Below are 16159 nucleotides of genomic sequence, written 5' to 3'. Positions count from 1 at the left end.
CTCAATTATCAGACATTGATTTTTAGGGACATATTTTGAGCTGGCCTCCATAAAACACTATTGCATTGAAAGGTTTTGTCAGTGTTAGAAGATTCTTATACTTGCTGGATATATTCTAAACTTAAATACATACTGTTTCTTCTCAGGTGTGATCCACTCTGTCTTTTGATTGTGGACCCATGCATGGATCTAAACTGGCTTGGTCCTCTCCTCCATAGCACAGTTATACAGGATAGACAAGAAACATTACGCAGCACTTCTCACTGAGGATCATAGAGCCAAATCCTAGGTCTTGTCTCAGATTTTCAATCTTTAGCCCCCCCTTTTTATGCCATGAGCTGGGAAGATAATAAATGTCTTTCTAGTAATTAAAAATGGCTTTGTGTCCTAGTGATCTTCAATGCAGGAGCTTCAGTGCCTGATATCAAAGAACAGAAGTAACAGACTTATCATCAGTAACCTTTCTTTTCTTTACCTATATATAGCAAAGCATAGCAGATGAAGAGGACAAGGAGAGAGATGCAATTGATTGTCAAGGGAATGTAAGTCTAAGAGTTTCTTTTCTGCTATTTTAGTCAGAATATCTTACTGAAGGAAGTCATGACACCTCATTGTAAAATGAGCAATTTTTTACAGTTTGGTTTGTTGTGAAGTGTATAAGCGTGGTACATACAGACTGTCTCTATGTACAAATTAAAATCATCGTTATCCATTGCTAGCAGCTTCTGGCTGGAAGAACGGTACGTATTTGCAACAGTGTGGTGTAGAAATGGGTTTTGGTGTGCAAGATAATTTGTTGCACTGTTCTTTCAACTAGCCTTCAAAAGTATCTGTAGGATCTCCAAGAGAAGGCAGGCAGCGCGCTGCCGTTACAACACACCTGGCTGAACTGCAGTCCCTGTGTCAGCCTGAAGCTAGCTCCGTCTCCACAGTGCAGACCTTTACTTTCCCCTGCAGAAGCAGATTATAGCCTGCTTAGGCCAGGACTGCACAGTTTCAGTCCTGTGTAGTTGAGAATTGCACTGACGTAAGAAGCTAAGCAAACCCAAGGGACCACTTAATTCTATCTTTGTTATTGGCCCAAGTCCAGTCCATTTCACTGGTGACTGGAGGCCATTTCCAATTATAGCTGTCTGTAGCGCTCAGACCACTGGAATTCCGCATAAAACTTAGGAGTAAAAGAAAGTCCTGTTTTTAGTGCACTCACTATGTCTTTGCATCGCTGGCAGTCTTGTGTTTATTTTTGGGATAATAAATTATGTAAAATTGTGTTTTAATTCAGTACCACGAACTCAAGTCAAGGACAGGCTGATCCTAAACCCTGTGCAGCCGTTGGGCGCTTGGTTAATCATCTTGCCTCAGTTTAGGCATCTGAAAAATAAACAACCGCATCTGAATCAGTCACTGCAAGACTTGCTTTCTGGGCTGTTTCTTCTTTTATTATTTACAACAAGGCCCTTCTAGAGCAGACGTCACACCAGTGAACAGCGCTGATAAAGTGTGTGTTGTGGCATCTTGCTTAACTTCATAGGCTTTTAATCTAAATCAATAATTCAGACACAGCAGCATGAACATAGCTGTCCTTTGTTGGAAGCATTTTGCAAAACAAACTAGATACAGCAATGCCATGAATGCAATGACTCACAGAAACAGGAAGACAAAGATACGGACTCTTGTCAAGTTTGACCGAGCTGCTCCTTGGTGTGAAGAGTGCCTGCTGTGCTGCTGGTGTGTGGAACAGGCCCTGTGGTTTTTTTGCAGGAGAGCAGTACATCCAGAGTTTGTGCATGCAGCCAGGAGAAGGAATGCCCGGTTGAGAAGACATTGAGCAACAGTCCTGTGAAATCTGAACGAGAAGTTCTATTAGTTGGTAAGTTCTTTTGATGGGCTTGGTGACGATGCTGGAGACCTGAACTGAGTGGGACTTACTTCACGGTGGCCTCGCAGCTCCCGCTGGCCACCTCTTGTTCCTTGTTATGCCAGTGGAGGTGCGAGTCCTGGAAGCAAGGAAAGCCTCGAGCTTTGGCGGGGTCAGGGTTTCACCTTGTGCATTGTTCAAGTGGAAATCTTGTGCTGTGCACCCTTCAGCCAAAACCACACACATGTGAAGTGGGCTTGTGTGTAGTGGCAGTCCAGGTCAGCACGTACCGGAGTGCAAGTTGCTCTTCTGGGAGGCATCACTGAAGGTAGTAAGTTACAGAGGAGGGTCTGTCTTCATTCAGTTGGAGCCTAATCAACCTTACAGGATCCTAAGCAGTGTCACAGGCTCTAAGACTTTAATCAGCTTGAGCATTGCAGCACCTCACAGTGTGGATGCCATTTGTGGACCCACAGAGCAGTAAGGCACCCCGTTAGGTCAGGCATGGCGTGCTGTGGGCCCCAAGCAGATAAGCTCTTCTAGCTTTAGAAGTTGTAGCCAGAGAGCAAGGGAAGGGTGGAGAAAGGTGGCAGGGAGAGAAGGCCGGCTCGATGGGATGAGAAATATTGCCAGCATTTTCAAATGATGCTCACAAAGCAATTGGTGACCAGTGATTTACAGCGCAGGTGTATCTGCTACCCTTTTTATTTCCTTTTCCCCTTGCCTATTCCTAGTAATACTGAAAAATAACTTAACATGGCATGTTACGACTTTTCAGCCAAAGTACTGGGTAGTTGGGGATTTTCTGGAGCATTGAAAAGGAGGACCAGAAGTCCTTGTCCTGATAGGACAAGGCATTTTCTTTAGTTCATTGTCACTCAGTCAAGTTTCCCTTAGCCATCCCTCTACATCTGATTTGAGAATAACAATAGATCATTTGCTATTATCCAGATGGATCTGTGCCAGATCATGTGCTGGTTTCTGCTTTGAGAGGGAAGGGACTTTGGGGAAAACCAAAGGCACAGCCTTTTCCTGCAGGTGATGGTCAGAAATGCAAGTCAGCCTTTTTGATAGAGTCCTGGCCATGAGCTGGAACGGAGCCTCTTTGGGACAGGGTGCAAACTTGGGCTGCTCGATTTATCTGAGTGCTGCAAAACCATTGGGATGGGCCACACATGCCACTGCTGCTCTCCCCATTTGAATTCTGTCTTTTCTTGCTCCTTGGCCTTTGATGGACAGCTGGAGGAGAGCTCTGCTTTCCCTCTCCTTGGGCCTTGCATCCCCACGTGGATGATAATCTCGGTGTGGTTGATCGTTGGGCACATTACCAGTACTCGGCAAGGAGTGAGGGCGGTGAGGGCTGTTTTAAGTGCTAGCCAGCTGCGTTGGTTAGCTCTTGCTTCCTTTGCAGTCTGTGAGTCAAACCTCACTGTACTTAAAACAAAAATGCCCAATTAGATCCCTTTGTGCTGTGCCAGTGGTAACAGAGAGCTGGTGTTCTCAGCTGGCTCTTGTCTCATGAGAATGACGTTTGTGGTGTTCCTCTCCCCAGGAATAATTTCAACGTTTCTTCACGTGCACCCATTTGGAGCAAGCATAGAGTACATCTGTTCCTACCTGCAGCGTCTGGACAGCAAGGTAGGTGTACCAACACTTCCAGTTCCCTGAGCCAGCCTGGGTGGTGTGTTTGCCCGAGTGCGTTCGGTCTGTGTGGCTGGTGAAGAGCTTCACTCCCCCCCGGGGAAGGGTGCGGGGCTTGGACCTGGTTGTGAACTGGTGTGTATTAACTGGACTAATCTCTTGGAAGAGGACAAGGGAAAGGGTGAACTTTCTTAGAATCACGGAACAGTTAGGGCTGGGAGGGACCTTTAAAGATCGTGCAGTCCACCCCGCTGCCGTGGGCAGGGGCATCTTGTGCTAGACCAGGTTGCTCAAAGCAGCCCAGCTCCTAGCTTAGCCCTTACACAGCTTAATGTAACGTGAATACAGAGCTGAGGATGATGTTCTTACTGCAGACGTTCATGTGTAATCCTGCTCGTAATTCAAGAAATCCCTTTGGTGGTAGCTGTGTTTTGCAGCAGTGAATTCCATCTTTAAAATCTCCATCTAAAATGTATTTTTGTTTATTCTGTTTAAGTTTGCTGCTTTTGTTTCCCTTACCCTTATGACCTCTAAGGACAAGAGCAAACAACCCGCATCTTGCGTACTGTTTATTATCTTATCTTGCATGCCACTGTTTGTATATATTCTCTCTAAACTGAACAGTCATATTGTTTCTGTGTCTCTGAGCACAGTTTTTCCATATTTCTGATCTTGTAGCCCTTCACTGAGCCTTTTCTGTCTCTGTTTTGATACCATCAGTGAGGTCATTTTTAGGAGGGTGCTGTGCAAGGGCTTTATACTACAAAAGCATAAGCACTGAATTGCAGTCCCTGCTTACAGGAATCTGTGCTAAGTGGAGGGATCGAGTCCTGGGTGCAGGGGTCAAGAAGGGCAATAACAAGAGCGGTGCTCATGCGTTTTCCTTAGTACAACAAGAAGCTCCGGTTTCCTGCAGTATTTCTGTGTATCGCTGGCTTCAGACTCCTTTTCAGAGTAAAGGGGGAGGAACTGTGCAAAGGCTTTCGAAAGTTCAAAGAAAAAACGTCTCGCTCCTCTACTATACTGTTCTTCTGTTGTCTTCCTTGAAGAGCCCCAGGAACAGGAGACTTACCAGCATGGGAATCATCTCTTGTGACTGGAACTTTTTCAGCTGCTGTTGTTTATAACTTACTGTTTAATTTTCCCCTTTCTAAGAAAGCGCAGCTTGCTGGCCTGCGTTTCCCAGGCTTGCTCCAGCCCTTTACAGACATAGCTGATAATTTATCTTCTCATCCTAGTTCCGAATTGTCTATGAGGTGAACAGCTGCCTTTATTTTTCTTTGGAGCTCCTAAAGAAATGCTGTCACATCATTCATCTGACTTCTGCCACGTCCTCTTTGGAATCTACAGTGTAGAAAAGGGCTCCTGGGAGTTTCTACAATAAGCTTAGCAGAAAAGCCCCGTGAAAAGAGCATCCTTTAACCTCTGCAGTGGCATCAGTCTTTTTTATTGTTCGCTGACAAGTAAACACATCAGCCTGCTGACGTGCACGGGTCTTTTGTGCCTGGTCTCTTCAAAGGAGGTCTTCCCATTTGTTCTTCAGGTTACATCTTAGCTCTTTTGTCTCCCTCTTGATTATTACAGGGGCTAGGTATTAGTTGGGGGTGTTGCTTTTGACATCTAGCAGATCTTTGGGCTTGAGATGGGGTAGGAGTTGGGGGGAGTACTTGAGAGTAGAACCCGGTTTCTTGAAGCTGCCAGCAGGAAAGGAGGAGGAATATCTTTCCCCTGTTCCCTGCTCATCAGTCTCACCAAGAAGGCCAGCAGGTCAGCAGACAGTGCAGAAATTAAGATTGAGGGTGGTTTGAAGCCGTGAAACACTCCTTGCAGGAACTCTCTGTAGCACTGTGAGCATCGCAGGTGCTGGGCGGTGTGGATGATGCTCCTCGCCGGGTGTCCACTCTGTTTCGTGTCTTAGGTTGGACCTCTGCCTTAGCAAACCCATTGCCAGCCTGAGCTTGTGCGCTTCTCTGTCTCTCAAAACTTGGGCTGTTGTTTCTCCCTGATTGCAAAACAGCGTGATGAAAAAAGCACATCCACCAAATGCAAAGCCATCTTGCAAAGCAGGTGCTCTTGATCTTTGTCACATGTTGGGCACGTTTTGAAAACTGTGGACCTGCAATTACTGCCAAAGGGATTTCAGAGGAACACACTTGCGCACTAATGAAGGCTTAAAAGTGGATGTACTTTCTGTGTACATTGTCTTCCCGGTGGTAGGTGGTACCCGGCACTCTTGGAAGCAAAAACCTTTTCTCCCCAGCTAAGTGCTAGCTGAAACTGTAATTCATGCTGGCATACACAGAAAGTAAGTGAATCAAAAGAACAGTGTAATGCCTCCTTGAGAATGTCAGTGTCGAACATGAGTTTGGAAGGATGGTAGGAGAAGTGACTCAGGATTAGCTCCTGGAAAATCCAGTTTTGCGTTGTATTGGAGACCATGAAGTGGAATCAGGCTTGACATTACAGAATAGTCAAACTGAATCCGCTGTGCCAGGGGTGAAAATGAAACATCAGCAGGAGAAAGCGCTGCTGAGGTGAGCGGTTGATACACGCCTGGCTTAGAGCACAGCCCCTGGAAGCTCACAGTGCTGCAACCGCAGAGCTACAGACTCTGCAAGCTGTAAAGGGAGTTAAAAATAGAGACAGTGACTGTGGTAGGCCAACAGAACATGTACAAAGGATGTCACATTGTGCTGTTCTGCTGGAAAATATCCATGTTTTTATCCAAAAATATATCCTAATGCTCTACCTAACCAGCAGGTGGATGAGGTTATTGTGCAGAGATAGCTCTGAACGTGTGTCAAAGCAGTCCCAAATACACAGCAGAAGCAATCTTGAATTCTTGTGGATATAACAAATAAGGTTTCAATTTTTCTGCTGCCATAAGAAAACCACTGCAGGCAATTGAATATAAGGTGGACACGGCCTTTGCACTCTTTATATGTCCTGAAACTGTTAACTTGCAGCATCTTAAAATTTTTTCACTTGCTGAACTTTAGTTGTATCTAGTAAATGCCTGAGCCGTCAAATTTACGGGTGTGCTTTTCTATGTGTGATTGACTTTTTATGCAGATTGTGTAGCTGGTGTGTGACTGCTGGCAGGTACCTGCGCTGCTTCAACCCCATGAAAACACTACAGAGGCTTTAGTTTCAGCTCTTGCAGGGCACAGGGTTGAGAAAACACGTAAGTTTGCCAGTGTTCTAGAAGTAAGATTTAGCTGTATGAGAAAAACCATGTAATGCATCATGCTTCCTACCACTTGCCATGTTACAAAAGCTGAAAAATCTGCCGCAGCGAGTGCTTCCTGAAGAAAGGTGCCACCAGTCGTCTTGAAAGGCAGCGGGGGTGACATCCCTGGGGCTGCGCCAGCACTCTGGTCTGGTTAGGGGCAGGAGCTGGGTGGATCATTCTCCACCAAGGGTCACTACCTGAAACAAGAGTCTGGCTTGAGAAGCCTTTGGTCTGACCCGCTCTAGCAAATCTGTCCACCTTATATATTTAGGTTTCTTTTTTGCAGCGGTGTAACCTCCAGATCTTGTATCTTGGCTGTATTTGAGCAGCTCCTGGGCTGTTAGGGACATGGTAGCTGCACTGTAGATGAATGCTTGTGACTGTTCAGAATGTGAATATAAATTCTCCATGTCCCTGATTTCTGTACCCAGTAACTGGGAGTGGTATTCTTGCAGCAGTAGTAAAAGTACTCACTGTTCAGTTACTTAAATGCTTGGGAGTTTTTAATCCATTATCTTGCATTTCACAGTGGCAAAAATTAGGGCAGTCCTTTTACCCTTATTGCTAGTGTTTGTTATATCTGCAGCCACCTCACACCGAAGTGCGACAGCAGCACAACTCCTGCTGTCCCAAGGTTATTACCGTGAGTGGTCGGACAGGACGTCTAGGGAAAGCCTAGGTGTACTTTAGCAATTAAATGTGTTTGAACTTGAATATCACCAGTCATTACAGGGCTTCCGTAACCAAAAGCATCTTAATTTTGGTGATGTTTTCCTTCTGTTTTCACAGATTTGCACCGCAGAAGTGGAAGTTCTCATGACTCGACTCCAGAACACATTCAGGCAGGAGCTGAGTGGCGTTGGGGCCAGCCTAGAGAAAAGGTGGAAGTTTTGTGGCTTTGATGGATTGAAAATGACTTGAGCTTTGACTTAATGCTGAAAACAACAGCAGGATATATACGCCAAGAAAACCTGGGATGCCTCTTACCTCTGTTCATGATGATTATCTTGCACGCATCATGGACTCGGGGGGGATAATATGTAAGTGAAACTGTAAGTCCAGAGCAGCACTGGAAGAAACTTCAAGTTCTGTAGCTTCTTTGGTCAGTTATTTGTTAATGGGCAAGTGCTGTTCAATATATTTTGTGAAAAAAGTTCATGTCTGATATTTTTAAGCACAATGTGTTGACTGTATGTTTTGCCAATGTTGTGTATGTGTTTTGTGTGCCCAAATCTCTTGTCCTGTACCTTCTTACTGGTAGGAACAGCCATAGACTGTCCTCTGAACCAACAACAGAGGCATTTTCTGGTTTCTAGAACCACCAAAAGGAGACGGAAAAAAAAAAAGGCATTTTTTTTTAGACATTTCTATGATTAAAAACTGAGGTATGTTTAAACAGAAGAAGATTTAGATGGCTCAGCGTTCTCTGAGCCAAACAATTGGTTCTTTTTCATGCTATTTTCTTTACTAATGGTTTAACAGTTGCGCTAAGATGATGGCAGTGTCACTAGGAGCCGAGTGTGATTCTGGCAGTGCCACGGGTGGTCTGTGCGTTGCAGAGTCTGTCTGTAAATTTTTTTACATGGGACAGGTATTTAATTTTCTGTTGATCTGGGTGGAGCAGAGAGCCTCCGTCAGACCTCTGTTTTAGTAATGACTTACCACCAAATTTCTCCACCCACTTTGCTTTGGAGACCGAGCCTCTGGAAGTGCTACAAGTAGCACAGACTTTTCTCCTCCTGAATCTTCCCAAAGGCTGTTCCTTGTGTTTTCAGTACATGCCAGGCTCCTCCCCAACCCTCTGCAGAAGGTTGGTAAGATGTAGGGTAAAATGCTTCGGCCCATTGCCCCAGACTGTCTAGATCCCTGTGTAGAGCCTTTCTACCCTCAAGCAGATCAACACTCCTGCCCAGCTTGGTGTCCTCTGCAACCTCGCTGAGGGAGCACTTGATCCCCTTGTCCAGATCATTGATTGAGGTATTAAACAGAGTTGTCCCCAGTACTGAGCCCTGGGGAACACCGTTCGTGACCGGCTGCCAAGTGGACCGTCAAGTTCTAGACAGTGAAAGCGGCCCCTAACAGACAGGGCTCCCCCACCGCTTCTCCTTCCTTGCCTGTCCCTTCTGAGGACTTCGTAGCCCTCCGTTGCAGCACTGCAGTTGTGTGACTCAGCCCACCAGGTTTCCGTGATTGCAGCTGTATCATAGTTCTCCAGTTGCACAACGGCTTCCACCTCCTCCTGTGTGTTGCCGGTGCTGCGTGCATTGGTGTAGATGCTCTTCAGCTGGGCTATTGATCCCACCACCTTTTTGGGGGGAGAAGCCCCAATTCCTATGTGACTGTTGCCAGGTGCTTCCGAAGTTTCTAACACATCAACGACCCTTGCGTCTTTGCTGCCGTGTGGATCTCCATCCCCTGCCTCCACTGAGATGGCTACGGGGCTGCGTGCATTAATACAGGGACATTTCAAATGTGCTCCAGTGTACTCTGCACGTGGTGGAGCGGACCGAAGGACCTCGCTAGCACACCATCCCTCAAACATCGGTGTGCTGCCCCCAGGCTTATCTCTAGCAAGCCTGGTTTTATCCCTTTCCCCCTTCAAAGCCAGTTTAAAGTTCTTCCACTGAGCCCTGCTAACTCCTGCGCAGAGTCTTTTCCCCATTTCAGACAGGTGTACCCCGTCTGGCGCCAGCAGGCCTGGTGTCGGGTAGCCTGGCCTGTGATCAAAAAAACCCCCAAATTCTGCTGGTGCCACCGGGCTTGGAGCCCGGGATTGATCTGCTGGCTCCTCCTGTTTCTCCCTTCATCGTTCCCAGCAGCTGGAAGGGCAGAGGAGAACACTGCTTGTGCTTCTCGTCCCTTAACCCGTCGTCCCAAGGTCCTGAAGTCTCTCTTGAGCGCCCTCGGACTTCTTGATGCAACTTCATCGCTGCCTACCTGAAAAATCACTAATGGCTAATAAACCGAGGGCCATACCAGGGTCGGAATCTTTAACCCGTCCCCCGGGAGGCAGCAGACTTCCCTAAGAAGTGGGTCCAGTCTATTGGGCCTTCTGTTCCCCTCAGGAGACAGACTCCTATGACAATGACCCATCTTTTTGTCTTTATGGAAGCGGTTTTCACGCAGGTCGTAGGTCAACTTAACCTTGGCAACTCCTCCAAGCTGGATGAACCACCGTCCTCATCATTGTTGGGTTCCACTTGCAGAATCCTCGTACCTATGATGCAAGGGAAGGGGGGGTGGTCACGGAGGAGACGCGCCTGCTGCGCCGGGCAGGAACTTGTTGCCTTAAGTCACCGTGTTCAGCCAGGTGGAGAGAGGACAGGGTAGTCTGTGTTCAGCAGAGACCTCTCCTTTGGAAAATCAGGAAAGAAACTTTAGCAAACTGCAGTTTCAGAGCCCAGAGGGCAGGCATGGCCAGAGCACACAGGAGTCAGGAAAGGCATGTCCTTGACTCTGCATCCAGAGGAGATCAGCTGGATGAGCGGGGTGCAGTGGCTGGATTTAACCTAAAATGTGGGAGCTGATGCAGCAGAAGGACTCATTATGCTCCACTCCTCCAGAGTGTCGGCTGTAGGGTGCAGGGTGGGAGTTGTGACTCGGACAGGCCATCTTGGCCAGCAAGAGACCCGTCCTGTGGGAGCTGGTGTGGCTGGAGGCAGCTCCTCTGAGGTGTGGCTGAGAATGTCTTCTGCAGTTTCATGGTGGACCGGGCAGGTTGTTGTGTGGGGCAGCGGGAGGGAGTAGAGCTGGGACCTACGGAGCGATGGCTCTGTGCTGTAGAAGCAAGTAAGGGTGGGACGAGCCCTGGGTCCTGCTTCTTCCCCTCTCCAGGCTTTCTTTACCAAGGCCCTTCCAGAGGGACTGAGGTTTCCCTGAAACTTTGTGTGCTCTTTGCCACCAGGAGAAATCTGTTCTGCCACTGGGGTCCCTGGACAGTGAGGAGGAAAGTGGGGTGCTGCCGCAGGTACCAAACCCTCTCTGTCTCCAGAGCTCCAGGAGCGGGTGCCTCCTGGAGCTGGAGCAGCGGGCGAGGGCCCCGTGCACAGCTCGCTTGGGTGCCGGCAGCGGGAAGGGGTGAAAGGAACCTTTCTGTCGGGAGTGGGCTGCCCACCCGTGGGGCTGCCTGCTCTCCTTGCTCCTGACGCTGAAGGCTTGCTATGCTGGAAGCAGGTGAAAACCCTCCTAAAGAAGTGTTCTGAATAGTTGTGTCACTGCAGGTGAACGTTGTATTTTTAAGTAATAAATATTTTTTATGGGCAAATCTTGGCCCTGCTGCTTTCTTTTTTTCACCTAGCTTAGGTTGCCTGCTACAGCAAAGGAGGTGCTCCATCCCAAGCCCTCTGCCAACATGGGGCTTTACTGTCCTTGTAGTAAATTTCCAGAGCATTCACAAATACCGGGCCAGCAAGTGATCAGTGGCAAATGACTACGAAACGCTCCCTGCTTCCTCTCCAGCCTCCTCTGATGTTTAGCTCAACAGGCAGTGAATTCAAGGTCCGTGACCTCCTCCTTCCTTCTTCAAAGCAGACGGCATTTGCTGATTATGGCAGTGTTTGGGGTGGACGTCTGGTGCAGCAGTTTATACTTGGTGACAAAAACGGGCAACGAGGCGATGCACAGAGCAAACAGGAACTCAGTGTGCTCCACGAAGGTGCAACAGCCTGCGAGGGGGGTTCCCGTGCAATGGCTGCACGTTTTGGAGGAAGCTGCAAGCCTGGCTGTGGCCTCTCAAAATGCAGCTGCTGCGGGGAAGGAGGCACGTCGGCTGGTGGCAACTGGTGCCTGCAGAGATCCCTTGGGCAGCAGGCAGCGGCAGAGCCGGGTCCCCAATGAACAGGAGGTGTCTAGTTTAAAAGGGAGCCTGCGGATAACCCTGGCCCTCTTGGAGAAAGATGCTCTGGAGATATGAGAGCTGGGCTTGGGGTGGGACGTGTCATGACGTGGGCATCTGAGCGCTAGCAGAACATCGGGACTGCAACAGCAGGAGGGCAGGAGGCAGGAATCACCTCGCACTCATTAGTGAGCACCTCTGAGCATCCCGGGGTTTGAATTGCTAGGTGGAAGCTGGTGCTAGCAATCCCACTGGGGATGGGATGGCCACCAGTGAGCGGACATCCCGGTCAGGACTCTGCCTGGCGCTCCTGGCACCAGGACAGCAGCTCCAGCTGCCGAGGGACAGCGGAGCCCTCGGCGGGGCTGGGGACCCCTTCCTGAGAGGAAAGCTATCCTGTTAGCCTCAGCAGCAGTGGGACAAGTCCTAGGTGAGGCCTGTCACCCCAGTGCTGTGACCTGGCCTGCATCTCAGCGGGCAAGCCTGGAGCAAAGGCAGGGGCTGCGGGTGTTTCCCTTCTCTTTGGGCGTGGGAGCAGAGACGGTCCTTCATTAAACCTCGTGCTGGTAGTCACCCTTTTCTGTGCTGCACGCAGACCCCGGCAGAGCAGTCACCGGGTGGTTTCCCGGGGCTCTGCACCATGTCCTCAGCTCAGCTTCTCCCCAGCTGCAGCCAAGGCTGTAGCGGGACTGGGGCAGCACGACTGTGGGATGTGGTTTAATGGGCACGGTGGTGTTGGGTTGGTGGTTGGACTTGATGATCTTACAGGTCTTTTCCGACCTTAGTGATTCTGTGACTCTGCCCGGGGAATGCGCTGTTGCACCTCGATCACCACCATGTCATGGACCAGGACCCTGGCTGTGGTCCCCGAGGCGCTCGTGGGTGTGTTTACATGCAAGGAGGTGCCCATTTTGGGTGTTAACATGCATGTCTTGTGGGTTGTAAGGCTCGCTGGGGTCTGTAACCCCCCAGGTACCATGCATCTTACAAGATGCAAGCTGTGCATCTGTCCCGTTGGGTCTGTGAGCTTTTCAATGCCAGAGCTTTGCAGGGCACCCCTGCGGTCCCTCGGACCATGGTGGATGCGGAGGGCAGCCACGTGCCTGGCCCAGCCTGCCCCTGCCTGACCGCACTGAGACTTGGTCATTGTGAAGATGCTGTGATGGAGCATTTGAGAGCTCTGCATGGAGAGCCGAGCTGAAAACCACCCACTGGCCCTCATCGACCAGCACCCAGGCAGCAAATTTCCCTTTCAGGTTTCATCTGCCGGAACAGCTGATGCTTCGGTAGGTGTCCTAGGTACTGATAGGTGAGAGTGCGGAAAGCACGGGGACAGAGGAGATAGATCGAGCAATGATCGATCCCCTGCCAAGGCACAAACACTGTCAGGCGTGGGAAGTGCTGTTCCTTCCCATCGAACCCTGCCCTCTCTCGCCACACAATGTTTCTGGCTCTCATTTCTTTTGGCAGAAAATTCACATTCTCATCACCCCTCTCCTCCCCTCGGCCGCCGTCAGCTGCAGCGTCTCCTCGCCGTCACTTCTCCGCTTCTCCTCCCGCCAGCGGACAGGGAAGGTTCTCCCACCCGCTCTACGGGGCCGCGCAAGACACGGCGGAGACACCGCTTTGAAAACCATCATCTTCAAGGAAGAGAAGGGAGCCCAGGCTGCCGCTGGTTGTGCTGTGAGAAGGAAACGAGGAAGGTAAATGTCAGCCCTTCGTTCTGGCTGGGAAGAGAGTAACTTCGCTGCTGAAAATGGGGGAGCAACTGCAGCTCCTTGGGAATAGAAGGGGTGGCTGAGCTAAGCTTTTCTCATGAGATTTCCTTAAATAAGCCCTAGTCCTAAAAATAAGCAGGGAAAGTCATTGCAGAGAGGAAGTGCCGTGTTAACGCTCCCAGCGAAAGGCATTTTATTTCTGTTTTCGAGTCAGTAAGATTCCTTCTACGGCATCCCCCTCTGAAGGAGGATTTGCAGAACTCTGGCTTTTGCTCCCGCTGCGTATTGGAGTCTCCCTCCTTGCGGGAAGCACTGGTCCCTGCCCAGGCTGCAGCGAGCTCTCCTGCCGACTCCTGCCCGCCCCGCTGCCGTACGGGGTTCTGCAGGGCATCGCCCGTCTCGGGGCAGGGACAGCCGCCGAGCTGCTGTGCTGCCATCGGGGAGTTTGAAGCTGTCGGTGGTGGTCCCCATCCAGCTTGCTCCCGTGAGCATAAATACACGCTCGTTGCAGGAAGTAAGGCCAGGTTTTTCGGGGTTAACAGTTGAAGGGCTAGTTTATTGGAAAGCTAGCGATGATGGCGTTTTATAGGGCTATTCTCGTGGGGCTTACGGTAGGGCCAGATAAGCAGCAGCTTACCCTGACTTCTCCTTCCTGCTCTCCCTCTGTTCTGCTCCCTCTCCTAATCGGGTTTCCTCCTCCTTGCCCCAAGGCAGCCGCATCCTCCCTGACTCTGCTCCGACCATCCCTCCCGCTCAAGCAGGGGCTGTGAAGGTGGGCTCTGCCCGGAGCAGCGAGCTTTGCCTGCAGAGAGGTAATTCCCTTCAGTGTGTCTGTCTCGGGGGCCGGTCTGTCCACCCGCAGCAGAGCTCCTGCCGGGAGGCTCCTGCTCAGGCACCGCTTCTGCTCGCCCCTCACTTCTGGCGTGGCGGAAACACCTGAGCTATCGCTGGCAAGTGGGGATGTTCTCGTCTGTCAAAGCCGATGTTTTACCCGTGCCCCCTTCTCCCGCCCAGGCTGTCGCAGGGGAGCTCACGTCCCAGGATCTCTGTTTGCAAAGCTCGGTAGGAGCAGGCGGTTATTTTAATTTAAGACTGACCTCTTACATACAGCCCCGTTGAGACAGTGAACAAAATACGTTCCTGAAGGGCTGCATCTTCCTTCCACAGCTTTTTTTTTTTCCTGCAGGATGAAAGTTATGAAAAGCCAGGTGTTGCATTCATGGCCAATTGCTGAGTTTGCCTCGGGAGGGAGCGCACGGAGGGGCAGAAAGCGGAGGGGCAGCCAAAGCAAGCTGCAGAGCCTAAAGAACAGCTCCTGATTAAGTTTAATAATTTAATAATGAAAAAGCCCCTTCTCAAGCCAGACATGAGTGCATCCATGGGCTGTGCCTCACCTAAAATGTAATCAGGTATTGGGACTCTCTGGCCCCTTTGCTAATGCATCCCCTGAGCCCCAAACCCCGGGTGGGAGTCAGTGCTGCATCTGGCTGCCTGCAGGATTAGCTGCCGTGTAAGTCGGGTTGCACCAGCCCTTCCTGGGTGAGTTACCCCCGAGTCCAGTGTCTGAGACAGTCCCGGGCACCCCCGTTTTAATCGTCCTGAGGTGTTGAGCTGTGCCACGCGGCTTGGCGATGCTGCACCTCACGTGTGTCACCACGACCGTGCTGAGGCACGTTGGTTTTGTAATAAATGTCAAATGTTTCGAGAGTATCTTTGTCTTTAGCTGAATTCCCTTTTTGGTGTGCCCTTCTGGGGAGCTCATAACAACTCTTTTATATTTATTTTTTTAACAAATTTATGTAACTTTCTAAATATCTTTAGAACTTAAAAACCTGGCCAAAAGAGACACTGCCCCAGACAACAGCCCTCCCCGGGCGCAGGGGATGGAGGTGGGCACTCAGCGCTGTGCTGGGGCTGACACGAGGGCCTGGGCAGACTGCCTGGTCACGCTCCTGTGACAAGTGTTCTCACAATTACCACTGGCTTTGGGAGATTTCCAGGCATTTAATTTTCATTATTGCCTTAAAGCACTCTTTGGGAAGGCTCCTTTGGGAGCCTGTACTCTGACCGCATCTTTTCTGTGCGCATGCTGATAACCTTGGTCCTTTCTTCCGTTTACTGCTGCTTTTTGCTCTTTGGACCGTGGCTGGGTTCGCTGGGTGCCGGGGAGGTGGTGCGGGCTGCGGCAGGCTGGGGGCAGGAAGAGCAGCCGCAGCCCCTCCGCCTGCGGCACCGGAGCGGACACCCAGGTCAGTGCGGGGCGAGGAGCCGGGAGCCAGCACGGGTCCCTGCGCAGCCTCTCCCGGGAGCTGCGAACAACAGGGAAAGATCCCAAAGGTGCGGGAGAGGGGATGGGGCATTTGGCGTTTGGCCATGACCTGCGCAGGGCTGTGGGCTGCGGTCCAGCCTGTGCTGGGCGTAAAGGCGTTGGTGAGGCTTCGGCAGCATTGGTCGCTGCTGGAAGTGTCCGATTTACAAGAGATGAAGCTCGGTGTTAAGTATTAAGTTAAGAAATAAACCATTTTAAAATGGGGGGGAAAGGCAGAGAAGAAGAGCTTGTGAATAAAAGGGTGCCATAAGTTATTTAGTGGGATAAGTGCTGCTTTTTAGGTTTTAAAGGGTTTTTAGGACTAAAAAGAACAAAACCCCAAATCTCTCTTCTCTTCACCCACCCTGGAGGAAAGCTGCTGCGCCCACTGTTCTGCAGAGTGGGAAGCATCCGTCCAGCCTCTCCCCGCCTGACGGAGCACGCTGTCGGAGGAGAGAGGGAGCGGCAGCGTGTGTGCAGCCCCGGCGTCCCCACGCTGAACAGCCACTATAAACCAGCCCGAGTGGCTCTCTCAGGAGGTCACTGCTCCTCCGTTCCTCCTTCTACC

The 16159-nt window shown here is 50.3% G+C and overlaps 1 protein-coding gene across 2 annotated transcripts in view; it reads left to right on the top strand.

The window, feature by feature from the left end:
• The window catches only part of ENOX2 (ecto-NOX disulfide-thiol exchanger 2), a 37002-nt gene extending 29126 nt beyond the window's left edge, over nt 1-7876 (top strand). Inside the window, exons 12-15 of one of the 2 annotated variants that reach the window (XM_059824368.1) lie at nt 486-542; nt 1762-1870; nt 3411-3496; nt 7521-7876. In XM_059824368.1, the coding sequence (XP_059680351.1) occupies nt 486-542; nt 1762-1870; nt 3411-3496; nt 7521-7652 (384 nt within the window). In that variant the 3' untranslated portion in view covers nt 7653-7876. The remainder of the gene's footprint in view (nt 1-485; nt 543-1761; nt 1871-3410; nt 3497-7520) is intronic. The other variant, XM_009817038.2, reaches the window with a different exon arrangement.
• Nucleotides 7877-16159: the final 8283 nt, after the last annotated feature.

This window comes from Gavia stellata, chromosome 14 (assembly GCF_030936135.1).
Source record: "Gavia stellata isolate bGavSte3 chromosome 14, bGavSte3.hap2, whole genome shotgun sequence".
Taxonomy (NCBI): domain Eukaryota; kingdom Metazoa; phylum Chordata; class Aves; order Gaviiformes; family Gaviidae; genus Gavia; species Gavia stellata.
Note: the sequence above shows the minus strand (reverse complement) of the source record. Positions and strands in the feature narration are given on the sequence as shown.